Source organism: Haliotis rubra, unplaced genomic scaffold, assembly GCF_003918875.1.
Source record: "Haliotis rubra isolate DU_JTF1 unplaced genomic scaffold, ASM391887v1 Scf20, whole genome shotgun sequence".
NCBI lineage: Eukaryota > Metazoa > Mollusca > Gastropoda > Lepetellida > Haliotidae > Haliotis > Haliotis rubra.
Window position 1 is genome coordinate 2,715,710 of NW_025766003.1, and position 27,739 is coordinate 2,743,448.

Here is a 27,739-nt window from a genome sequence, read left to right on the forward strand (position 1 = left end):
TTCGTGTCTGTATTTCACCAGGGCGAGAAACAATATGCAATAAATCGTTATAATGCTGAGAAATATTGAGAACCTCGAGGTAATTTCAGTTCGAACAGAATGAAACAGTGAAATCAGTGAATGGCGATATATGATCAGAAATATATTCTTTGTTTGAACCATAAAATCTGCAACTGAATTAATTGTTGCCAGAGAACAATCCAACTGGCATTGAGCAAGTAGAGGAGAGCAGGCCAGGTCGTAAAATACCGCAAATCGCCATCATGCTGCTCCTGAACAACCTGGCCTCTTCAACACTACATATTGTACGTGCGTTTCAATAATTCCTGTTTCTGACAATCATTTCAAATACAAATCTCTACTGCCACCAAACCATACAGATAAACCTTATGTATAACAACTCCTTATATTTCGTTTTATACAGACTCTTGTACCGTTGTCAACCAGGAATGACATTCAAGAATCTGTATCGCGATGTCGTACGCACGAAATAGACAAGTTGTTATCGATAACGTTTGTCTATATTGTACTTCCCAACTTGTAAAATGACCCTCAAAGAAGTTGCCAACAAACAAAAAAAGTAACATCAGAATATCATCTTACGAAATGCGGATTGCGGTGCTTATAGTAAGAATATGTCGAAATTTAGAAATGGATGTAACAATTCGGGAATACCAGTAATGCGCAGGATCTTGTGTGATGTCGCAGACAACAATTCGTGTACAAAACTTTGGGTCCCAAAAGTACGTATGTGATATATGTGGCATATAGAAAGGAATGAATACTTCCCAAACGGAATAATAGCCAGATTCCTCAGAAATGTTCAATCACCCTTTCATCCAAAGAACGGCATATTTATAGCATTTGCACTTCATACATGTCTTTTGGCTTCGAGAACAATCGTGATGAGACAGTTAAACACAGTACCATGGGGCAAATGGCCATTCCTACAAATCCCTCAAACAAAGTCTTGGGTTTTACACATCTGGATTCATTCCAACAAATCTAAGCCTCTTGAAAAAAACATAACTCATTGACAATACTGAATAAAGAAAGTACAACAAAAGTTTTTGTGTGCGACGTTTATGTCAGTTCAAAGTTGATCATTGGATCAATGATTCCCAAGACTTAACTTTTTTAATAGTTTGCTCGAAAAGTAAGTTTGAACCACAGGTGTTTGTTCAGCGAATTTTACATTTAACCTTCAAAGCGCCACCTGCAACTGCTAATATTTATAACAAACAGGTCATTTATCCCAGCTGGTATCAGAGCTTTTCATGACAGCTAAGTAATTTTTGTATAGTTCCCCCTACCACACGAATGTTTCTTATGTCTTGACAACGATACCTGTTATCTGTTAAGTGATGTGCATTTCGTAGTATAGTTACTTTTATCTTGTAAAATCATTTATCCCAGCCAGTATCAGTGCTTTTGATATTCATATATTTTTAGATCGTTGAATCGTTAGTTGACGGTTGACATCCATAAATCTTGCTTTTCTTATATTGAATAGTTATGTGTAACATTGTTACTGTTATTTATTTCTTAGACGATGCTTTATGCTACATTTGAGTGCTTCCGTTTACATTGTATACTTCCTGTTATCCACTAATTCGAGCTATTTACGATAAGACCATTACTGTTACTATTTTAGAACATGATTTATGTTAGACCCTTAGAGCAAACCTTATTCTGATATCTCGTATATTGTCTTTTTATGCGTTATGTTATATGTATACTCCAGTTGGAGATATGGCTTAATCTGTTGTATGCAATCTTGTGAATCGTTTAAATAGAGATATTGTCTTTTCTTTACAGGGAAAGATCACCTTTGGAGCCATAGCCTTTTTGGGGTGGACCATTACCTCGTTCCTGTGCCATCAGTTTGCTAGGCTCTTCTTGAAAACATCAAACACTGTCCTGGATTGTGGGATCCTGTGGGCGATCATCATTACGCTATGTCAGGTTACAATGTGCTGCCTACTTACTGAACTATATCTCTGTGGATCACACTCTTCAAAGGCACAGAAAACCTTATGGGTGAAGGTCATCTGTCACGGTCTTGCTACTCTGGCAACAAACTACAGTATGACGTTAGTGCATGCGTCATCTACCTTCGCCATAAAGCTCCTGGAACCAGTAACAAGCGCAATAATTCAGTGCCTTGTCTTAGGCAAGACCCTTCCAGCGTCTTCATATTTCAGCCTTCCAGTCATCATAAGCGGCGCTGTGGGTTTCTGTGGAACGTCTCTGAACACCACAATGTCTTTTGCTGGCATTGCAATGGCCCTCTTATCTAATTTAATCCTTGGATTCAGAAACGTGGCCATCAAACTGGAACAAGGGGATCCTTCATCTAAAACAGTTCAGCTGAGACGAAAGGGTGTAGTCCTCATCATTACAGGTGTTTGTCTGTTCCTGGCTGTTGTCTTTGAACTCATTAGTTCTCGAAACCTAGTTTCAACATCTATCTCCTTCCTGGTTAGAACAGCATTGTTGTCTAGTTTCCTTCATGTCGTCTACTCCTACATTTCCACCAACGTCGTGCTGCTCTACATGTCAGTGGTCAGTCACTCTGTCGCCAACATATTCAAAAGGGTCCTCGTTGTGTTGTTGCTTTACTCAGTTGGGAAGAGGGAAGCTATGGGGACTAATTTCTTTTGGCTTGCCATCTGTACCTTTGGCTTAATTATGTATGTTGTGAGCAAGAAAGCAGGACACGGATCAGTCTTCATTATGTCTTCATCAGGTAAGCATAGGTTTTTATGCCATCAGTATTCTTTCTTCTACTTGTGTATGAATATTAACGTACACTCAACGTACAACAGCCAAAGTAGGATACAGAGTCGGCTCGTAACACCGAAGACCTCGGGTTCGATTCCCCAATGGAGAAACTTATTTCTGTTGTTGTTGTTAATAATACTAAACCTTTTGAAACCATACCCGCCCATTCACAGTAATATTACAGACAAATCCAATAAACCATACGTGAATTACCCGATGAATAAAGAAGGTATCGTAATATATAGAAATTATTAACCGAGTGTGTTTCCGTATCATTAATATCTTATAATAGGAATAAAAATTGTATTATGCGAGCCTGTGGCGAGTATAATACATATTTTGTTATTCCTAATATATGATATTAATGATACGGAAACACACGAGGTTAATAATCTCTTATCATATAATATCATTCTTTAAATTACCCTGAAAAAAAAAGAAGCAAAATCTACGTGAATTTATATAAAGAGAATCAAGTATTCGCGTAGGAATACTTAGCGGTACACCAAGGTGAAGGTCGTTCATGACGGCAGCATATGGTTGTGACTAGTCGCTAATACAGTGCAAACATAACTCATGCTTAAATAAGATCTTTCTGTCTAAAATGAACAACAAAATCGGGTAGGGTTTTCCTGGCAGTGTTTCTATTTTCATTGCGGGTAATCACCTCATCAATATCAGTTTCTTATACCTGACGGAATCGATTCGTTGTCTGTATTGTGATCGATAAATCCAAATCCTTGGTTGGTACTTATCTTAGACGATTGCCTTTCAGTCGTGCCTCATAATCCGTACCTTCAATTTAAACGAAGTACTCCGTTTCATTTTTCCAAAGTCAATGTACTGCACTTACGACTCCAGAACCTCTGTCATCAATTCTTACAGAATCACCAATTTTGAGAATGGAGGCAGCCATGTTTGTTCACAAACAATGTAAACTCGCGACGACGTCATCAATGAAATGTTAAACGTTTTAGGATTCGCATGGCGTGTATGGAGTTTTGTGAAAGTAGTTCGTAGATTGACGTAATTTGCATAGTTATGAGATTTCGATACCAAGTTTATCAGATTGCTTTATTGCACCGATAACACCCTCCATTAGATGATAAAAACAATATTATTATTTTAGATGTAAACAAGTAAGTACAGCTAGTCAGTACAAATGAATACCCAGTTTTCACTATCCCTAGTAAAAAAAGGTTCCACTTGGCGTAAAGGGTGTCATATATATAGAATATATGCTATATTTTGGATTACACTTTGTTAGTAAAGTACATATTCTGGTACTTGTGTCGGGTTGACTCCCATCCGGGATTCGAACCCACACGTGAGATACATACTGTTTGGACTATATGTAAAGAAAAACCCATCAAACCATACACGAACTGCGTGTTCGTAAAAAATAATCTTATGGCATATTAATATGAAAATCTGATAAAACATTGATATTAAGCTTTGTTACATTTCAGTTTCTGCTGGATTTCGTTTCTTGGGAATATGTCTCCTCGGCATTTGCTTCGTCGGCGTGAGTCATAACTACGTGAGAATAAACCACAACGTCGCCGATGAATATGGACATGTCACACGCAGTGTCTTAAGAGATGATACTCGGGAGTTCTACGGAAAATCTTTTAAGGGAATTTCATTCTCGAGCTACATTCGAGATTTTTCCTTAGACTTTGCTGTGCCCAATGACAAAGCAAATGTTGACAAATTCCTCAACACTAAACTGATAAAGACACCGACAGAAACTGATATTCTTTCCCCAAAGCTGACAACATCCATTGACATTATCAAGGAGGCACAGCGCATTCAGTTTAATTTATTTTCTGATATACTATCTCCCTACAAATATGCAATTCTTTTAGATATTGCTGCTTTCGAAAATAAAGGGGATCCTGCTATAACAACTGGGGAAGTGTATCTCTTAAGACGTCTTGGTATAAAGATTGTGTATTATTGCAGTACTTACAGGTGTACCAACAAGACACTCGACAGAATCCAAACCCTGGCAACAAACTACTCCCACAAGGACCTTATTGTTTTACTCCATGGTGGTGGGAATTTGGTGGGATATCCTACACATGATATACTTCGTGATGATTTTTTCAAACGTTTTTCCAACTTTCAAATGATGTTATTCCCTCAAAGTGTATTTTTAAAGAAAGATTTGAAAAAGCATTTTCTGTTCTGCCAAGAATTATACCAGAAGAAAGACAATTTTACCATGATATTGCGAGACAGACAATCATTAGCATATGCAGAACGTTACTTTAAAGGTAAACCAAATCTAATGATGGCTCCTGACATGGCATTTCAGATTGGTGCTGTTCCAAGATTTATCTCCCCTTCGTTTGACATTCTATGGCTAAAACGAGAGGACGTGGAATCACCTAGATATACATTGCCCCTTATACCACCTGACATTACAGTACTGTGTTCAGACTGGATAAAATGGTATACGCCGAAAGGTAAAAAAACGATGGAAACTGCCGTCTTGATGGCTAACAATGGGTTGATATTTCTCCAACGTGGCCGCGTTGTCATCACGGACAGACTACACGGTCATATTCTCAGTACCTTATTGGACATTCCTCACGTGTTGATCGACAACGAATACGCAAAATTGTCGGCATACCATAATACGTGGACGCGTAGTCTGGCTAACACGGTGGTCGCAGAGAACGCCACCCATGCCCTTGAACTAGCTGTGCAACTTTTACACAAACATAATGACGTTTTGCCCCCAATTGCTCCATACATGAACGTCCCAGGCGAATAAAATGGATGTCAGGTACCTTCGCCTTACGTGAATGTACTTGAAATGCGTCAGTCTATACATTTGTCGATTTTTACATGATTGCGCAGTGAGGCCCAAGTTGCATAGATGTTGCAGATATGTATAAATAGTCAATATAAAAAGAATACCCAGTCTTTACTATCTCCAGGAAAAGGTTCCATTTTGCGTAAAGAGCAAAAATAGCATGATGTTCTTTATCTGAATGGACCATTAAAAATCAGAAAAAAACACTAGTTGTTCCCGGGAGGGTTAAAGTCGAAAACCTTGAGAGGTTTGAACAATACAGTTATTGTAGAATAAACCGTACGTACCTTTCGTATATAGGCTCTCAGGTGACACGATATGTTGTGATCAAACAGATTAAATTATTGAATAAAACTTGAATATTGAGTGATATTTTCAAGACAGAAAAGTTTATTGCCAGTAAGAATTAAAACATATTACAATTTGACAGAAAATGGTCATCTCTACTGCACACATTCCCAGCCTAATGAAGATCCCAATATCTGTAATGCCAACCCATATGAATTTCTGTTCTACGGTGTACAAGTGTTGTTGCATCATGTACTTTGTATACATGTATCTACTGATTTTGAATGAATAATTTTAAAAAAACAAACAAACAAACAAAAAAAACAACAAAAAAAAATAAATAAAAAAACAAAACAAACTTGAATCAAATCATAATGGAATAGGAAACATTAGATTGCCATTTGCTGGTATCATCACCTTTTGATAATAATCCCTTTTGCTTTGCTGACCAATTTAACCAACTCGTTGGTGAGTTGTACATATGCTTATGTCAGACGCCGTGTCATATTCACCCACATATATATATATATATATATTTTCATAACCACAATATATCTGTACTAAAGAAGTGTCTAAATTAGGATTCAGACAAGGCGTGTATTTAAGAATCACCATCAGATACTGATGATACCAGGTGTTCGTAAAATGGTTAGTGTATGCTGTTCCAAGCGTGACGCTCGTCACAAACACATGCAGGTGCAAGTCAACGTTTCACTTCGAAAAATACGTCAGGTCAAACACTGTGGCTACCGTCTTGTAAGGAAAAAGACAAAACATGACGGTTCCAAATTTGGTTACTCGGACGTAACCGGATTAACTCCTCCGCTTCAAAGAGCACGTGGAATACACCTGTCATCCTGCAGAGCTCGTATCTACTTTCGTCATTACAAACCTCAGACGTCCGACGATAGAGAGATACATACTGTTTAACTTATATGTAGACGTAAATAATTTAGAATGTATGTAATTAATATAATCCCTGCGCAAAACAGTAAGAAAATCGAGAAACCAATGTAGACACCGATACCAATTTAGTATAAAGGCAGTCTGCTGAGTAATTGAAGAAGAGTTTAGACTATTTACATTTGTCTTTGAAAACAGTATTTGCCTTGATGTTTGGTGCAGTAATGTTATAAATTCTATAAAGAAAGCTGATCATAACCCATTCTGTTTCTCGGTATATATAAAAGAATGTGACCACAATATTTTAAACAGTGTAATAACAAAATTACTGAAGATGAATTACATATTTTAATATCATGTCCATTTTATAAAAATTAAAAAAAAACTCTTTCCAATTTTTGTATGTCATTAAATTGCACCTTTACAAATCTGACTGATTTGAACAAACCTTTATTTATTTTAAAAATGTACAAGTCTCATTAGTAAGCTTTCCTTCTTTCAGGCCCACGAAAGATTTAATCTGACATTTTGAATGCATGCTTTAGTAAATGGGTTGAATGTAATAATGTTTTAACGTTGAACAGAATATTTTCGTGCAAATAGAAGCACTCAAAACATTTCTTTTTGAATCAGAAGTAGCTTAGAAGCTTCCAAACAGTCTACTTTTGTACGTTTAACTGATATTATGAAAGTATTTGGTGATGTCAATCGTTTTTGGTATAAACACAGCATGTTAGGTATTGAAAAACAATTTTGTTTATGCTATCCAGTGTATGTATGACAACAGCACGTCCTGTTTTACATCAATGACAGTTCTACTGGTATATTCCATGCTTTATCGGGTTATCCATGTCCATCAGGGTTAGGTGATGTCGCCTACGCTTTTTGCTGTTTGTATTCATGATTTTGTTTGTGAAATTATCTATATTTTGGTATATTTGGGATAATACTATGCTTAGCCATTTATTGCTTGCTGGTGATATAGCTCTTATAGCAGTTTTCAGTGTATGCTAGACTTGTGTCCAGATGGTGTTCATATTGGCGATTAATGGTTAATGTTAAGAAAACAAAAGTTACACAGTCTCAATTTATATTTACTTAGGTAAGGATGTTATGTGTAAGGGCTAGATATTTTGCCCCAGTCCCTTGCACAAGTAACCCAATACCCTGCCCTTTACTAACTATATCATAGGGTTTGGGGGATCAATGCACTGGTGCCATGGGTTCCAATAACAACAGTTTTTCAGCCAATCCCCTGGGGCTATGTTGTCACATGACAGTGGCAAGAGGGACCGTGGGACCCCCAAACTATCGCCCTGTCTACCTGCACTGTCAATGATACAACAAGCCATCATAACCTGTAATCAAGCCTTAATGTTATAATAATATTATTACTGTCTTTTTGTGTTGTGTCATCTTTAACTGGAGTACTTCCTTAAGTGGCATTTAGAAGCTGGTATGATGAAGTGGAACACTTTTTATGGATGGACAACTTCTTTGTTGCAGTAGTAGTTGCGACGTTTCGGTGTAGATCCTAACACACATCATCATTTGCTGGTGTTAGGATCTACACCGAAACGTCGCAACTACTAATGCAGCAAATAAGTTGTCTATTCATAAAAAGTGCAATAGCCGCACTTGACCACCCATTTTCCATGAGACACAATTATTGCATAACGGTAGTTATTCACCAGGTCTTACATATGCATTACACTTACGCTTACAAAGATGTAGACATTTGCGTGAAAACTTGAATCTCAATTTATCATCCTATGATTCTTCTATTTGAGGTCCAAGAGAAATTTAATCTCACAACAGTTAACAGTTAAAATATTTGCCATTTTACAGACGCTTCTTTGTCAACACCAAATCTGAAGAGATATTTTCATACCTTTGGTGATACACTTTGTAATATTGACACTTGGGATGACCTCGCCTGGATAACCCTACCATGCCTGTTGGGTTACAGGCCGGGAGAGCCACATTTCTGAAACACATAGCCTAAATTGATGTGGCTCTCTCGGCAATAGTTACGGTTGAGTGAACATGGAATGTGGCTCTCCCGGCTATGCTGTCAAAACATGCTTAGTGAATCCCGGCAATAGTCATTTTTGAAATGTGGTTTTCCCGTCCTGTCACCGCCTGTTGTCTGTATGTCGCGTGATTACCTTGTCAATAGAGCGAAGAGTTTCAGAACTGTCAAAATTTTGCGCATCATGGACTCAGCTTCACAGGACCTTATGATGTATATATGACAGACCACTTGAAAAGAGTATTTGTAGTTACAGGCATTGCTCTAGATACAAAGAAAAACGACAGTTTTATTAACTTCTTTCTCCCTGTGGCGTACGGGTTTTATTTGTATCGTTTGGGGTAAAAATAACAAAAGTACAGATATATATCTGTGCATTTTCTAATGTGTTTATAGTTTTATTTGCATAACAAAAACAACGTGGTTAAGTTAATAACATTTACCACTCGGGTATATAAATAATCACATTTAATTCATTATGGATGAATGCGACTTCGTCACATTGAACACATGAGTTCCCGGACCCTTCTGTTTACCAGAAAACCCCCATTGTTCAGAAACGAAGGTTGCACCGGTGCACAATAAACCCTGACGTCATTTGACTGTCCATCACATCTCGATCTTTTGGGGGTATCGTGGTCACATGACACATCATGTGAACGTTTCCTCTTCACTGGCCTTTGATTTCTGGTATTTTGTCCTGGCGACACATCTTTACCTACACATCCTGTAACTGATTTCAGTCTTGTGATGTAGTCTCCAAACACTAACTGACCACTACTGGAGGTCTGGACACGGTCACCTTGCACATCCCGACGTACACTTTGAACAAGAGTGTCTAACGTAAACCCGTGGCCTCGGTTGACTTCTGGATAAATGAGGTTTTGATATATTGCGTCCAGTGCGTATTTAGACAGACACTTCTGTTCTACACTGCCTTGTTCTGAGTGGAATACTGTAGAGTGTTGGTACCGAGCTTGAGACTTGGGTCGACTTGTCAAGCAGGGAGGATCTGGTTGTGACCTGTGAGGCTGTGTTCGTCGTACTTGATGGTTGTTGGGGGGTGAAGTCTCCCGTGTCATTTTGTCGTAATTGCAGTCTGTTATGTTGGCCTTGTACTCTGGCTCGTGCTTTTCTGAAAGAAGAGTGTAACACATTATTTTACGGCTACAGCGTAAAGGGAATATGCACCGAGAGCGGTTTCCCCTTTGCGTTCATATTACGGTAATAATGATGATATATGACCCCGTCTTGACAGTGGAAGTACAGTGACGCACTGGGTATGTGATTATGGAAAGCTGTATATTGTTACCAGAACATTTCGTCTTCACCCTCGCAGAGTATTAATAATCAAACTGAACATCCAAACTGGATACTTACCAATGATTGACAGCAAATCTTGCAATATATCATCCGCTGTGTTATCCAGCGTCGGACTTGGGATCACATCTCCTGTTCCCTCGGCTTCTAATAGCACAGAAGATGTGACAGACGAAGCAACAGGACACGATGCGATTAAAAGGGCCGGTTGGTTCTTATGTTGTGGGTCTTCTAAACCCGGAAACTTACTAAGGTCCAGTGAGTATGAAATATTGGTGTCGATACTCAAGGGTTGGCTGAGATGAGATGGTATATCCATAATGATACGAATGGCAACACATGCGAATGAAAAGTCACCAGTTTCCAATGAAGGCAGAAATTAAATGTGTCCTGTCTGTCTCGTCCACTGCATTATAAGTGTTCAGGTAATCCTGTTATTAAGCCAATCTGCTGCCTAGAGTGATTGCTGTTCCTAATACTCTGTACATCCTGGGTTAGAGTTAATTAAGTCAACTCACCTTTCATGTTTATTGTGACAGATAAGGAAGTAAACCAGATAGATACTTTCCTTGCTTCGCTGGATTTCAATGGACACAGACAATAGGTGTTGTAAAAACACCCCAGGGGCAGCTCATCAGAGAGTGTTATCTCTCGAAGCGGTGTCGTCACAACTGAAGTAGATGGCTGCCGTCCCTGTCGGTGGTAATCTATTATGGATTGACTGAGGGTACATCTGGAACTGCTCTTAATTAAGTGATATACATCAATAAGACGAAAATTATCTCATCATAGTGAACGCGTTGCCTTGTGACATTTGCATACAGCCTAATTTGTCCAGAGCCATTTGGTACATGGTTAATTGAGGGGAAAGAATTTTTATACCGACTTTTTTGCTTTGATCTGTTTATGCCTAAGAGTAGATCGGCAACTATTTTGACTGAGGTGAAAACAGTACTTTTAGTGTAGTAATAATTAACTAGTCGTTTAAACAACGACGCACATCTATACAACATACACACATAGTTACAGACACGAGTAATCATATGGTAATTATTTCCATACTAATCAGAATTTCCTTCTTTAAGCAAGGTATAGTGTACATAACTGTATCATTCGTATGTGTTAATGAATCTAACTTTATATATGTGTATGTCTTTAATATGTGTGCACAGACAGAGAGATAGCGTCCCCATTACTACCAAACTACGATCTGAATAACTTCTTTGAGTGGGACTCTGGAACCTGGAAAGTGGAAAATTTAGGAGTAGCAACTTTTTTATTACGTTTCGATGTACATTACGAGCGTAGGACGTTTCGATGTACATTACGAGCGTACGACGTTTCGATGTACATTACGAGCGTACGACGTTTCGATACAGATTCTTGTACCGTTGTCAAGCAGAAATGTAACATGACGTGGAGGCAAAGTATATATACTGAGTGTAACAAAGAAAACATGAAAACAAGATGTTACACTCAGTATATATACTTTGCCTCATTCATTCATTCATTCATGGCGCAAACGGCATTTCGTGGCATAAGACTATCTAAATAACTTTCTGCTAGTTTGCAGAAAATAATACACTTGGACTCATTGGGACAGACACATATCGCCGTATTAGACGGGTGAAATTGTAGACAAAAACGAATTTCAACATTGAATTTCACCGTAAGCGAGCAACAGAGAGTAGAGAAGAATCTGTTTTCCTGGAGGTTCCAGTTGAGCGATTAACAGGAATCCAGCTAATGCTATATCTCTGAGGGCTTGTGTGGTCATTAGTGACCACTACCAATACTAGTAGTGAGTGAGTGTGGCTTTAAGCCGCTTTTACCAATATTCCAGCAATATCACGGCGGGAGACACCAGAACCGGTCTTCACACAATGTGGGGAATCGAACCCGGGTCTTCGGCGTGACGAGCGGACGCTTTAACCACTGGGCTTAGCCATCCCTACTACTACGTCACCAGTGTCCAATGTATCTCAATGTAAGGGCGATATACAGTTGTATTGAGGTGCCAGGAACATGTGTCATGCCGTTATGCCTATATCCCCTTTTCCATTTTGAAATATTTCTGCACAGTTTGTGTATATCCATTTTTATGAAGCGGTTGTGACAATAGATTACACAAAGCCATTTGACAATAAAGTTGTCTTGTACAAATATATTCGGACTACTACAAGTATTGATATGCATACCAAAAGCAATGATTTAGCATTTAGCTTGTACGTAGTAAAAGAGATTCTACAAATCGGTCACTCTTTCTGAAAACATTTGTGGAGTAAGTGTACACTTAAGCCATACTCTACCGACTGCACCGGTTATGCTTAATGTAAAATGCATCCAGAGCCGTTGAAATAACAATGAAGTACTGACCCATAGCTAATTAGGGCATAATTAAGATATCACAGCGCGTGTTGTGATTGCGGTCCACGCTTTCGTTGGTGATGCGATTATTGCTGGAACAATATCAGGTGCGAGAAGAGCCTCTGACAGTTGACTCAATTAGGTAGGCGGTACGGTGTCAATGGCGCAATCAGCACTATCAAAGCTATCACTCATCTGGTAATTAGTACCGTCGCGACACCGCGAGCAGATCATGTCAGCTTGTGACTGAATCATACTCTCATAGACGTCTTCATTGGCACAAATGTCATTGGTTGAACTGACTATACAACGTCGATGTAGTATGTTTATATTCGGCTGGTGCTGTGCCTCAAATATTACAGGTACCTACACCTTAAAGAAGCAATGGGTGTCTCTCGCGAAGTTTTTGAACCTCTCACAATTGTCACCAATATTGAATACGATCTGGATGTGTCCAGGTTCCCGGATTTGGACAACCCACAACATCAGAACTAGCCTGCTCTGTTCATTGCATCGCCCGCCACATACGGGTCATGGTTGATGGCTTTGACAGAACACGATTCCGCGCCAGAAACCTTTGCAACAGATGACATGTTCGAACTCATATAAAGGTGTGTTACTCACTCGCTATGTTTACTTTAAAGCGATAACGGGCTCTCAGTATCGTAACATCATCCTTGTGATACCGAAAAGGGCACGGAGATTCAGTTTAAGTCGCAGCAATTCGCTATGTAGTGTTTCATCCCAGTTGGCTTCGCTTATGGTTCCAGTTAATATGTGGTACAGGTCTGTGATCTGAATCACTTAGCGCCTTCTACCCGATGATTCTGACACGTGAAGATATAGCTGCAATGCTGTAAAAGTCAGCGTTAAACTCATCCCCTCCATTTGATAAAGATGTGATGATTAAAATGCATATTTACAATGACTCTGTTTGTAATATGCTAATTTCACCTGTTGCAGAGAACTGCGAGTTTAATGAGCCCTTTGATTTGGCTCCGGATTCCGAAGCATTATAGAACTTCCTTGATGATGTCGTAGAGCCAAGCGTAGTACGGTATCAACCTGTTTCGTCTAATTTTTAAAACAGGTAAACAGTAGCAATTAGACGACCCAGGCATAGTCAGGGTTGAGTGACTTTGCTCGTTAGACGAAGTAGGCATGTGGACCAATCCTTTTCAAACGGTGTGCAAGTTTCACGACAGTTGTAGACTGTTCCCTCTTGATGAGCTGAATGAAATCAAATATATTCGGGTGGCATCCAGGCCATCACATCACAGAGATGTTCTAGGTTGGATGTTGTGGAAAATATCAAAATTCGGTTGTTATCCCCTTGGTCAGCTATCAGGAACCGGTCCCCTGCATCTGTAGTTGTCCTGTCTCTCTCCAGTTGAAAGTCAGCTTGTGTCTGTGGCAGCTTGCGTAGATTCTTGTTTACACGTATTCATGTGGCCACCATCTGGTCATATACCAACGGATTCGTGGGTTCTTTTAAGTGCACAGGGTTGTGTACTGTACACTAGGGGTTGTGGCAACACGGAAAGAGTCTGCACACAAAGTTGACACCAAGGTTTTTACACCCGGTCACAGGTGGGCTTGATGCCGGCACTTCAACCTCGCTGGATCAGTAGCCTGGCGCCTTAGCCAGCTCGCCCACCGCGCCCCTGCTAAGCATCTTGAGACCCCCAAGATCTCCAGTAGCCTCTCCTAAACAGATTCTACGGGTCCGTGACTTCACGGCTCACACTGACCCATGGGGAAATCACTCATGCGTGGTTAGACAATCCAGGTATAGTCAGGGCCTAAAAATTAGACGAACCAGGTTGTAATCCGTAGTACAGGACGGCCTCGACGCTTCCAATATTTTTCATACAGGACGTCTCCCCCAAGCCGACGCTTCAACGGGCAGTCATGTGACACCAAATAATGACCTCAAAACCAAAAAGCATCCTGCAGTTAGATGTCTTGACCTTTGATTGACATTTTGAGAACTGAATACAAATTCTAAGTCTAACGTACATCGTCCTACTGAGTAACTGCAAGGATGTGTGAAGATTCATTGGACACTCGCTGAAGAAAGCGGACCTTAATGACAGTGCTGATTATTTAAATAGTTACATATGTGAAATGTGTTACTGAACTTACTATTTCCTTGTTACATATGTTATATCTTTGTATGTTATTTGGTGGAAACAATAAAACTTGAATTTATATGGTGATTGTATATTTAAAGATACCACATTCAGACATCGAATATATACTCATGCCAATAATGGTTGTCATCCCTTCAATTGTTTTAATTGGATGGGGGTGGGGGTGTGAGTGTGTGTGGGGTTGGGGTGGGGAGGGGGGTGACAACCATTATTGGCATGAGTATATAATCATCAGAATTTGGCGGAACGTTGTGGTATGGGAAAGCATCACATCTCATGATCGAACACAACTTGTCATTGTCAATGGCAATCTGACAGGTCTGCGATACGGGGATGAGATCATTGGACCTCATGTGCAACTGTTCATTTAAGGACAGAGACGTAGCTTCACGCTTCAGCAAGATTAGGCCCGTCCACATGTAGCTCGTGTTGTGACAGATTTCCTGAGATAGCAGAACATTCCTGTACTCCCCTGGCCAGGTGTTTCTCCGGGCCTGTCCCTGATCGAGCATGCTTTTCATGAAATGGAGAGACGTTTACGTCAAGACTAGAATCAGACATTGGCGTTACCTGAATTGGGACAAGCGTTGGTTGAGACATGGTACAACCTTCTCCTCAATCGCTTAGTGTCATCTAAGCGTCGTCGTTTTCAAGCCTGCATCAACGCCAATGGTGGACACACACGATATTGAATTTGTGAACTGACTTAGTGTAAACATATTTTATTCAAAATAAATTGAACTAGGATTGGTAAACAAGCCGTAAAGGCTTATTTGAATACCTCTCCATTTCATTGATACATGAATAAAACAAATATTAATTAATATGCAGCATGATAGGAAAGCAGGCAACCTGCGTATTAAACATTATTAATCAGTTATCAAACCTATGCGATTTTATTATAAAAGTATGGACAGATTGTAGTATGAAAGAATTTACAAGTACATTTTTGTTTGGATTACCATTTAGGACAGAATTTAAATTATATCCATGTTCGTAAAAATGCGATGTCTGATGTTAGAATAATTAGGACAAGTTAAGAAGTAATGTAAAGTATCCTCATAGGGGTGACCACAGGAACAGACTGGATCAAGTGAAATGTGCCGTTCAAACATGTGCGCTTTCAAGTTACTGCACCCAAGTCTGAAGCGTGAGTGGATAATTTGGCAGAAACGTGTACCAAAGTTTTTATCAAATATATTAAAATTGGGTGGTTTTGATGTTTGGAATGCATTTTTGAATTGGCCTAGGGTTTCAATACCGTACATATTCGCAGGCAAATCATTCCATTGTCGTATTGTATCAGGTAAAAACGAGTTGCTATACAAATCACTACGACATCTTATAGTTTGAATGTTATTACTGTTTCTTAATCTATGGTCACTTAACTTTCGGGCAGTAGATCAGTTATAAAAAGGTGTCAAATGATGAACCATTTTGTAAAGTAATGATAACTTGCTAATTTGTCTACGGTCAACTAGGGGCATAGAGTTAGTTTCCTTGTATATTAAATCATGACTTGTTCCTCTAACTGCCCCTCAAATCGTCCGCAGTGCGTCTAAATGTAGATTTTCGACAAGTTTTTCTTGTTCTTTAGTGCAGTTATCCCAAAGGTGCGAACAGTAATCGAACGTTGGTAATATATATGACTTGTACGTTTGCTCTAATGATTTTCTAGATAATCTATATTTAAAACTACGTAGACAATTTACCAATGGACGAACCTTTTTAACTAATTCACCAATGTGGGAGTTCCATTTACAGTCTGATTGCAAGGTTACTCCTAGGTGTTTATGGTAGCCGACTTCAGTAATGTCTACTCCATGCATTTTAAGCTTAGGAATTGGAAATTGATTACCGGTATTTCTGCGAGTGAATAAAACAGCTTCAGTCTTACCAGGATTAAAGCTAACCTGCCATTTTTCAGCCCAGTGGGAGAGCCTGTTTAGGTCATTATTTAAGGAAGCGGCAGTAACAACATGGTTATCAACAATAACATATACCGAAGTATCATCGGCAAAAAGACGAATGTTACTACTGATACCCTCAATGATATCATTTATGTAAACTAAAAACAGTAATGGCCCAAGGACGGATCCTTGTGGCACCCCAGCAGTGACTTTCTTTAGATCTGAATTGTAATTGTCTATAGCTACTCTCTGTAATCTATTGTCAAGATAACTGGAAAACCAGTCAAGTAACTTACCCTTAATACCATAAGCTTAATACCATAAGGCAAAAGCCTTGCTTATGTCACAGAAAACTGCCCTGACTTCTTTGCCATTGTCTAATGCATGTAGTATAAAATCATACAAGTATGTCAGTTGGTATACAGTTCCATCCCCAGGCTTGAATCCTGACTGCAAATTCGTTAATACATTATTATCTAAACAAAAGTTAAACACATGTTTAAAAATACATTTCTCAAATGGCTGCTGTTACTTTGTTCCGTAAAAGCCTAAATTTTTGCCAGTCTTTATCATAATTTCGAGTCTTTGCTTTCTTATGCTGTCTATTTCTTTTCCTGATAAGTATTCTTATAGCACTATTCATCCATGGATTGTCCTGAGGTCTTATAGTTACCACATTGTTTGGGACATAAATATCACATATATTTCTCAAAACATCAACAAATTCATGAGTTAGTATATCAATATCATTACATCTAAAGATGGAATCCCAGTCAACGTTGTTAAGGCCTCGATTCATTCCCTCAGTATTAGCTAAATCATAATAAAACACTTTCCTTTTAAATTTTAAAGGCGTTGAATCAGAGACCCCAACAGAGACATAAACTGGACAATGATCACTGCAAAAAGGATCAAGCACACCCGAAGTGCGAATACAATTAGGGTTTGAAACAAAGATTAAATCAATTAACGTACTAGTCATTTGGGTGATCCTTGTTGGTTCTGTGATAAGTTGCTGTAAGTCATATGTATCAAGAAGATTGTCAATCATGTTATTAGTCTGGTTATGTATATTGATGTTAAAGTCACCAGCAATAATAGTATCTATGCCCATGTCAATGCCATTACCAATTGATTGGAGGACTAGTTCCCAATAAAGATCACTTTTATCTGCTCTGTAAAAATTTCCAATCAAATAGCTCTTGTTTTTACTCATAACTTTAACCCAGATCGCTTCTAAACCTAAGGGAGACAACTTATCAGCATGTGTAACATGCAGGTTCTCTCTCTCACATAGATAGCAACACCTCCACCTTTTGATGGTCTATCCTTCCTAAAAGGGGGCGTGGTAACCGGGGATAAGAATATTATTGTTATCAATTGTGACATTCAACCATGTTTCTGTTAAACATATAACATCATAGTCACTTAATTCTGCCTGGATTAAATCAACTTTTTCTCTTAAGCTACACACATTCAGATGAACTATTTTTAAGTCAGGATAAGCAAGTGGGCCTGGATTTGGGTGCACATCACCACAGCATAGAAGAATTAGTAACATAATCAGCTGCACTTGCGGATTGTATAAACATAACGTCATTATGGCATATGAAGTTTTTTTTTAAATTTTGCATAGGAATTTAACTGTGAAGTCATTTAAAAAAAACTATTGTCTGTCGGTATGTCGAGATATCAACCGGCATCGTCAAATATGAATATAAACAGATCAATTTGAGGACAGACGGGGTTATTTGTCAAAGGATGTGAAATACGCTCAGGTTGCTGCTTCCATTTCATCAAGATAACAAGTTTCACCTTTACAAGCTCAAAGTGTGTATATTCAAAACACAAGAAACAAATATACAACGCAAATTCAACATAAGACAATTTTCCATAAGTCATAATGGAAAATATTAAAATACTGTTTAGGGGCTTGAAATACTGGGGGTTGAAATAGAGAATTGTCATACAGTGGATAAGAAAAGAAAGGAGGGAAGAGAAGTAATATGCAGTAAATAGGGAAATGTATACTAGTAAGGCTGACGATGCAGTAAACTGTCAAGTAGTAAAACCAGTCTGAGCTGGTTTAGCTTTTAAGTCAAGATTGCAAACTTAAATTCTCAAGGCTTGTACGAGCAAAAAATAGAAAAGCATCATAACTGTTGCCATTACATAATGATGCCTGGCTCGTATAACAGAAAGCACGAGATAAGCGGACTTTCCGTGCTAACAAAATCCCAGACGGGTCAGTTTTGTGAACATGTAACGACAGGAGCAGGGATTTTTCGGATAATATATTACATCAATGGTCAGTTAATTCATTATTTACAAAATCGTTTTATAACAGGATATGCTGGTAGTTGCCTTACTATTTTTATATGTGTCTATCAGTGAAAATGTTGACATTAAACACAGCTGCTCCATGAAACAATACTGGTCAGTCCAATCAAGAGAACAGAGTATACAAATATTACAAACGGAATCCCCCCCCAATGTACAGAGTGTCTGTGGTGGAGCACTATTGAAAAAAACACACAAAAAAAAACCCCCCAAAAAACAAACAAAAACTGTCCTCCGTTATAGAAATAACATTAGTATACACAGTAATTTCTGCATCTAAAGGACATGCGATCCACATAAGAACACATAAATGTATGTTCACTGAAAATATATTGTAAGTCTGGCTCAACGCTACATGTTTTAAAGCATCGTAACGTTGCTAATACACAGATATATCATGCTCACTTTACATGAAGCACGAGATGCACGGACTTTCCGTGCTAACAAAACTATCAGTGAAAACAGGACCGCAAACACAGCTGCTCCATGAAAACAAAACCGAGCAATCCAGGCAAGAATGCGAAATATACAGATATCACAAACGGAAACCGATTACAGGATGGAGTGCCTTTCCAATGAACTGACTTCAAGGGCTTCAAGGGCGTGTCACGATGCGTACTGTCAAATCATACATATTTTGATATTATTCTGTCAACAGCTGAACAGTAATTAAGCAAAACACCACAAATGTTATTTTTGCATTAAATATGGCACAACATCAAATAATGAACAGTTACTTTATTCCAGTAGTATATATTGTGTTTCCCTTTTCGATTTATAACTTCGGTTCTAGATTATTCACTCCCGTCTAAGACTTCTATGCAGTGGATCTTAATACCCACAGATTTCAAAGATTTATGTGTGATGATATCATTTGTTCATCTTGCTTCTACTATAAAGGATACGATATTAATTCAGTCTTATTTGGAAATGCTAATGCAACTAAATAAGGAAATGTTCAGAGGGAATCCCCAACATTGTGTAATCTGTAACAGTTAACGAAGTCTTAGTAAAATAATACGATACTGTTATTTTACATTTTTTACGGAGCGCGATTATGGAATTTATTGCCCGATGAAGCTGTTAACGCTATTTCCCTGAATCAATTAAACCATGTTAAACCAAACAGAAACTCAAAATTACTTTGATTTAAATTTTGGGACTAAATTTTGCCAAATCACCCATTGTCGCCACAAACTCGGCAGTAGATATAATCGACATATATCGGAAACATCCAAGTGTTCATGTGGTCATTATAACGAAGACTTTATTTACTATTTTTCACATGTCAAAACAATCAAAATTTAAGAACAGTTATGTATTTTTATTGTCAAGGATACTTTATACGGTATGAATAACTCAACTAATAGTAACATTCTCAACTCATTATACCAGTTCATCTCTAAAAGTAACCGCTTCCAGTGTTACTACTTATGTATTCAATGGGTCATACCCCACTTTGCCGGACAGCTGATGTGATGATCACGGATTAAGAGTAACGGTCAGCTAGTTTGCTGGCTATAGTCTGTTTTCAGTGGGTAGTTGTCACCCATAGTCTCATTTGGGGGACATGGGCGTTTGGCAGAGTTCGAACTCAATAATTACAAGGCACCAATTTGTTTTGGGTGAACTCGATTTCTAGTAACTAATTTGAGTGAACTCGAATTATATCAGCTAAACTGAGTGAAACTGATTCAAATGATTATTTCTGCCATTGTGCCTGTATATAAAGAATGTAGACATGGTTCCCTCATTGCAAAATTCAGTTCATTCCAAATTCTAGGGGAACTTGTCTCAGACCTAGTTGGTGTCTCTGTGTTGGAATAATTATTATTTATGTATATTTATGAACAAAAATCTTTATGTATATTTTCGAAAAATATTTATGCATATTGATTTATATGTCTTCAGTTACCATTTTCTCATTTTCTGAAAATGTACGAAATGTGTATTTATTAATTCACATGAAGAGAAAATACACAAAAAATGTTGAATTGCTGAAATGAAAACATCGAGATGAAGTTATAGTGTGTACATATAGCCGAAAAAGACTATAAGTTAATCCTCCATTGTTTAAGGATTATCGCGCATCAGTGCATTTTTATCTAGAACAAAATTGTCCGGCAAAACGGGAACCCTCCATTCAATGTACCTCGAGGATTTTCTGCTGCAGCTCATTTCGTTGCTTGGCATAACCAACACCATAAACGAGCACATTCAATATTTAGTCATAGATCAGACATAATGTTTGATGTTCTCTCAATATTCATTCTCAGTATTATTCTTTTGTTGTTAAATTATTTCATTTATGTATCCAGTTGTTGGAATAATGTATTTGAGCGCCGTTTATATAAGCCACCAGGCTTGTTCGCGTATCCAGGTTTCAGTTTGTGTGAATTAAAAATATGTGTAAGCCATATTTTACTTTTCCCTTACAAATTTTGAACCTTGTTTGATCAGTATTCTTGGTGACTACAACCATGCGATGAGAGATATATACATATTATGTTGTTACAAATATCAGAGTAACAATAACAGCATGTAATTGTTAATAACAAACAGCACATGACTGGATGAGGCCATGTAGGCAGTAAGAACAACAAATAGCACGGGCCATGAAGCCAATAAGCAGGGGGATTAAGTTGTAGGACAGTAAAATAGAAACGGCTGATACGATGCAAAAAGATAAAGTCTACAGCTTGATTAGCGCTTCGTAGGCCGATACTGTGTGTAATCGTGGTTACTGATCAAAGGTGTGTGGCGGCGGATTTCGGTGGCTTCAAAAGGTCTTCTTTTCATGTAATCCCGATGTTTGGTGGGTGGAATTTCAACCTTGTCAAACTGGAATAGATGACTGGGGCACTTTTGTTGGTGGTCTGAGAGATCTGATTTGCTGTCACTGTTGGCTTTTTAGGTTTTATTGTCTTTAATGCGGGCATCTTCGGGGTGGGTTTCACCTATACATGTATACGAGTCACCACATTCACAGTTGATCTGGTAGATCACTCCTTTGAGGGGATACTTTCTGGAGAGTGGGTGGTCACTTTGGGCTTATAACAGTGTAAGAATCTACACCGAAACGTCGCTCTATGCAATAAATCAGACGTTGGTATCCAGTAGGCCGTATGTTTCATTATTTCAAAACCTGTAGGCAACTTTGTTATCATACAGAAAACCGTGTAGACATTTATTGTTATCCTTTTCCGTCTTCTTCTATACATATAGCCATACATGTACAGTTTGTAACCATTGTGGCTATTGTTGCTCTAATATGCTTGTGTCGGGTACAATGTTTATGATATTTAGGAGAAAACCCATCATGAAAAATATTGTTTCACTTTGCCATCCTTAGTATATATCCATGACAACTGTATGGGCAACATGACAAATCCTTTGTCAGAAACTGGCCAAAGCGCAGGGAGCTTCTGGACAACAATGGTTTTCCAGAATTAACTGAGACGTCATATATTGATATAATGTTCGGACCATATAACCAGAGTAATTCCGTCATGTTGTCCACGTCAGAACGATTGTGGTTGATGGGTGCACCCTTCAGTGACCTACGACGGGAATCTGCACCACCTTGTAGATGTTAGGTTGGCTCTTTCTAGCAAGTCACGATATCACTGAAATACTGCCTTTGTGGCATTACATGTAACACACTCCCTCACTTACTCTTTCTAACAAATTTTAATGCCACCCTTAGAGACCGTTTGTTGACAAGGTGGATCCCGATGTGGTAGCCATTTGGGTGGCATTATTGGAAGATAAGACTAGCAATGCCATGAACACAAAATAAACGTAAAAGCACAATTTATTTTGGAAAAGTTTTATTTCTGCCACGGGCAGTGAAGACCGTCTTTAGTTCATTTTTGGATGAGTGAGTGAGTTTAGTTTTACGCCGCTTTTAGCAATATTCCAACAATATCACGTCGAGGGACACCAGAAATGGGCTTCACACATTGTACCCATGTGGGGAATCGAACTCGGATCTTTGGCGTGACGAGCGCACGCTTTAACCACTAGGCTATCCCCAACGCCCCCATTTTCGGATGTCCTATGTCGATAGGAATCAATTCACAAGTGGCGATGCTGACAATACATTTGTATCCTTTAAAGATGAATGTTCTCTGTCTAACACAGATTCATATACGTTTCATCCAAACTGTTCATAGCCGGATGATGTTTAGGTGAGTGAGTGAGGGAGAGTACGTCTCATCTAAACATAGCCGGATGATGTTTAGTTGAGTGAGTGAGTGAGTGTTTCCTGACCCATCGGTGACAGCCATCACAAATACATGCAGAGGAAAGTCAACTGATTACTTCAAAATAACCTGAAACATATGATACAAGTCAGAATCAGCCACTATTTACAGACCTACAAGTACTTCAATCACCGGAAGTATATTCTTTATATAGCGACAGCTGCAAGTTGATAAATATGCGCCAACCACACACATGCCATGGAACAAGAAAGCCTCATTTCTAATACATGACACTCACACCTGCCGCTTTTGCGCAATAACGAAGTCATAAATAAGAATTGTGAGTTGTCAACTAAAACAGCTGGAGATACCGACTGATTTACCATGCCCTCATCGACAATCGCTAATTAGCCGAATGTGAATGTCATTTTATTGTCCTCAGACGCGAGACACATTTTGCAATGTTGTGGGGGTGTATTGCTGTATACCAAAGCACTTGACTATATAGATTTGTTGCTCCGCATAAATTCTGTATATTCTGACAAGATGAACAATCAAATCTGAATAAGAAGCCACCGCGAATGCTTACGTACGTTCATCTAATGGCGCATCAGCGCCATTTGATAATGCCAGTGACTCTTCATTCATGTGTGTATAGAAATGTTAACATTTCGAAAGTGCCTAACGGGCATGCTGAGTACATAATCGCTAGCAGATCTAACCCACTGAGTCTTCCAGAAACATGTAGCCAAGACCACATACTTTGAGTACCCAAGTATAAATTGGCACGGACCTCACTGTTGAAGCTATAAATACACAATGTCAAATGAAACATATGTTATATTATTATTAACCTTTCTCCGCAAAGTACAGGTTCTAGAATTTTTCTTATATTTCCGCTTCCATTTTAGTGGATCCCCGATTCTTGAGATATTCTAGAAAATATTCTCTGCCGTTTTGGAAGTGATGGTTGATGATGGGGATGATTTTGAGATTTAACATGACTTTCCGACATATTTCGCACTTGGGCTCACCAGGCTATTTAGTGTGTGATGGAAAGACGGTTGATTTGACCAAAAGATATAGCAACCTGAATGGGTACTTAGGGTGAATGTACACGTACAGATAAAATCTGGTATAGATTTGTAATGTTCATTTCAGACACTGAAAATACAATTAATTGACTGTCTCCATACTCGAAAACCCACAACAATTACCAAAGCTTTAGGAACGATCCGACGTAGCAAGCCCACAGACAGCTCTGCGCTTACGTTGATTGTTGTCTACCTTTTCTTCAGCACGAGCTTGTAAACTCCACACTTCATTTCTCAATTTCACCCTAAACTATACAATACCACTGTCTGCATACAATAAGGAGATTATCACAGATGGGTGTTTTCGCAAGGTTTTATTTCCACCACACGCCTCGTGAGAGTGGGCTTGTATATATCAATGCACTTCAAACGGAGTCCAGAACAATGCTATGAGGCGATTGTGTCAGTGTCTTTGTCTAGTGTTTGTTCTTCAACCGATTAAAACAACATTGTTACATAATCTTTATGAAGTCGTACACACAGTTACAGATCCACAACTCATGTTAAAATACTTGGAACGTTGTAACGGAACGGTGACCAAGTGAGACTTTCACTCAGTGTCATTTGACCGTACATATAACCACGGGATTTCACGAAACCCAGTCATTTCGTCGCTGCGTCCGCCCGGGAGCCCAAGCTGAGTCACGACCCGCACTTGACACCAACAAAGAGAAGCTGCCAACATCTGTCAACATGGACATGCCCTGCCTGAGTGACGTTTTCTCCACAATGGGTAAAGCAAATAGACTGACAAACCAACGATAATATCTAACACATCCTAAAATTAATTTTAACAATGAAAATTGTATCTCACTGCGACGATTTTAGTCACCAAGCTCCATCCGATCAAAACTGGTGATTTGTAAATTAAGGTTTTAAATATGCCAAGACTCTGAAATGTAATGATTCATGAAGTGAAGGCTTTCATTTATCGATTGTTCAGCATTTTTGTATAAAACCTCCTCCTCAACATTGTACCAGTACAGGTAATAATAATAAGTCCTAAGAATAATTTACACATACACACAAAGATTATCAAATTGCATTATCTAACAGACATTCAGTAATGTCGGCCATATGGTCTATATTACAATGTAGTTGAGAGTATGAACTGAAAAACGTTTTTCTAACTCACACAAATATACAGAAATTAATTTCATGACATTTACATTTTGTCAATTTAAAAAGTTTGGAAGAGAAAGATAAACAGTATACACATCACGTAAATGTTTCATATAAAGCGGGAGCGGTGGGGTAGCCTAGTGGTTAAAGCGTGCGCTGGTCACGCCGTGATATTGCTGGAATATTGCTAAAAGCGGCGTAAAACTAAACTCACTCATAAAGCGCCCATAAAATCTGGTAATGATCACCAGTGAAGAAAACACGTTCTTCACTTTCTATGCAACCCTTAATAAAATGTTTACATACACTGTTTTGAGTATCTAATGTATTTTAACGTACATTGAAAATCTGTGAACCTTCCTAAATTTGAAACAATAAAGAAAACTCCGTAGAGATAAGCACATTTTCAACATTTAGCAATTTTTTTTAGGTAAGATAGGTAATTGGTAGCAGACAATTTTGGATACCAATTTTGTGAAGCAATATCTTTCTGTCTTTTCTGCAATCAATACACAGATATATTTACATCACCGAAACTTTGGCAGTCTCAGACATAAGAAAAAAACATTAACATATGAAAATTATTTAGCATCAGTCGCCCAACTGTTTACGAGAGGCTATCAAAACGCTTTGAGCCTAAAATACTTCTTATACGTCCAAGAAAAATAACTGTATCATATTGAAGAATGGTTTATATCATTTACATAAATGCAATATTGACATGCACATGCTGCTAGCTTCCGGTCACGTGACATCTAATCACAAGTACCCCTATTGAAACGGGAGAAATGGATAAGCTTGAATACAGAGCAGGCAGACAGCTACCAGCACTGAGTCCTCGTACTGCTGCCAATCGCTCTTCAATGTGCCTCGCCGGTTGGCCCTCGAGGACCAAAAACTTTATGACTGCTCTGTATTCAAGCTTATCCGTTTCTGTCGTTTAAATGGGAGTACATATGATTAAATGTCACTTGACCGGGCACTAGTGACAGTAAATGACGGGAAATGTCTTGATTTAACCAATTGATGGGGAACTGGGATTTAGCTGTAATGGGATGTAGAGGTTTGGGGAGATAACCCTGGATGGAAAGAAGTACCCAACCTGTTCAGTGACACTTGTCCCAAAAGATAATAAATTTCGTTTAAAGAGTGTCATGTCATACTTGCCCGTCATAAAAGCGTTCGCTCGTAAAAGCGTTATATGATGGTGGGCGAGATTAGCTGTCCTTGCCAAACCCATTATTGATATTTTTCTTCTTCCGTTCTTTCAGGTGGACAGAAGTGTGAACAAATATCAGTTCTGCAGAACAAGGAAGCTCCAGTGGAAGGCCACAGACATGATTACAACGAAGCGTCTTGTAGTACGTCACAGTACACTTTGGACATGATCTTCAACAACCTGATCTACCCAGATGTTAACGAAGGCCAGGGTGTCACATACGACACCCTATTACAAACTGTATCTGAAAATGGCAATTCTTCCTCTGATTTGCTTTGTTCCTGGCTTCCACAGACACAGGTCGGAGACATGTCAGCGCCTGAAGCACCTGAGAAAAGAGGAACCTTTACGGGAAAGAGGAAGCGTTCAGATCAGCTGTCGTGTGTTGATGACGCACAGAAACGTCTAAGATGCATGACCACATCAATTAACGCTAGTGAATCTCCCCAAGCTGTATCAAATGCCGCAACTAGTGACAGGAGGAAACTGGTGCCCAGACGAGTGAAAGAATACAGACGTTGATTCAATTATATCCATTGTCAAATGATCCTACCCATCATGTGTAATCAGTATTTCCTAATTTCCCGAAACTAAGTTTATATCTTTGCCTTACATGAGTTCTAAAGAGTGTTTCTGTTGAGGGTATTCTCAAACGTAAAACTGACATAGGTTTAGCAGTGTTGCTATGATCAAACTCTCTGAAAATAAAATACTAAGACTATTACAATGGCTTGTGTTTATCTTGATACTTATTGGTATTAACCATTCGTTGATATAAAAAATGACATTTTCCATATATACTTGGCACATAAAGAAACTGTGCATACAAAAATTTAAAATCTAAAACCTGTGTAGACACATAAGGATTTAAACTCAGAGAATAGTGACATGTATCCAACATGCATGCACGTGCCACGTTCCGTGACGTCAGTGGGTTCGTCCTTGAGACGTGCAATACGTTGTTGCACGTGCATTCAAGGAAAGAGAAACAGAGCAAATGAATGCCACACAATACTGTCATTTTGGAAAGCTCAACCCTTGCCCTTGCGATCGTTCAAAAAAGTTAAACGTCAACGTGCCTATAGACGCGTGGGCGAACGTTATGCACAGGCCTGTGTCTTGGGAGAGGAATCGCTTTGGTGGTGATTCCGTGATGATTTGGGGTGGAATAACAGCAC

The 27,739-nt window shown here is 38.7% G+C and overlaps 2 protein-coding genes and 1 long non-coding RNA gene across 11 annotated transcripts in view; 1 reads left to right on the top strand and 2 right to left on the bottom strand.

Moving 5' to 3' along the window:
• LOC124275602 overlaps positions 1–5,581 on the top strand; it is a 40,760-nt gene extending 35,179 nt beyond the window's left edge. For all 9 annotated transcript variants that reach the window (XM_046711204.1, XM_046711203.1, XM_046711202.1 and 6 more), the window contains 2 exons: positions 1,819–2,749; positions 4,254–5,581. In XM_046711204.1, coding sequence (XP_046567160.1) covers positions 1,972–2,749; positions 4,254–5,566 — 2,091 coding nt within the window. In that variant the 5' untranslated portion in view covers positions 1,819–1,971 and the 3' untranslated portion in view covers positions 5,567–5,581. The remainder of the gene's footprint in view (positions 1–1,818; positions 2,750–4,253) is intronic.
• Positions 1–8,252, bottom strand: part of LOC124275607 — a 29,025-nt gene extending 20,773 nt beyond the window's left edge. The window contains exons 1-2 of the long non-coding RNA XR_006898318.1: positions 7,978–8,252; positions 5,892–5,895 (exon numbers count right to left, since the gene is read on the bottom strand). This is a non-coding gene — a long non-coding RNA (uncharacterized LOC124275607). The remainder of the gene's footprint in view (positions 1–5,891; positions 5,896–7,977) is intronic.
• Positions 8,253–8,428: 176 nt separating this feature from the next.
• Positions 8,429–11,392, bottom strand: LOC124275604. Its single transcript, XM_046711207.1, has 2 exons — positions 10,212–11,392; positions 8,429–9,966 (listed from the first exon to the last, which is right to left on the bottom strand). Exons 1-2 carry the CDS (start codon positions 10,468–10,470, stop codon positions 9,329–9,331), a joined length of 897 nt encoding a protein of 298 aa, XP_046567163.1. The 5' UTR covers positions 10,471–11,392; the 3' UTR covers positions 8,429–9,328.
• Positions 11,393–27,739: the final 16,347 nt, after the last annotated feature.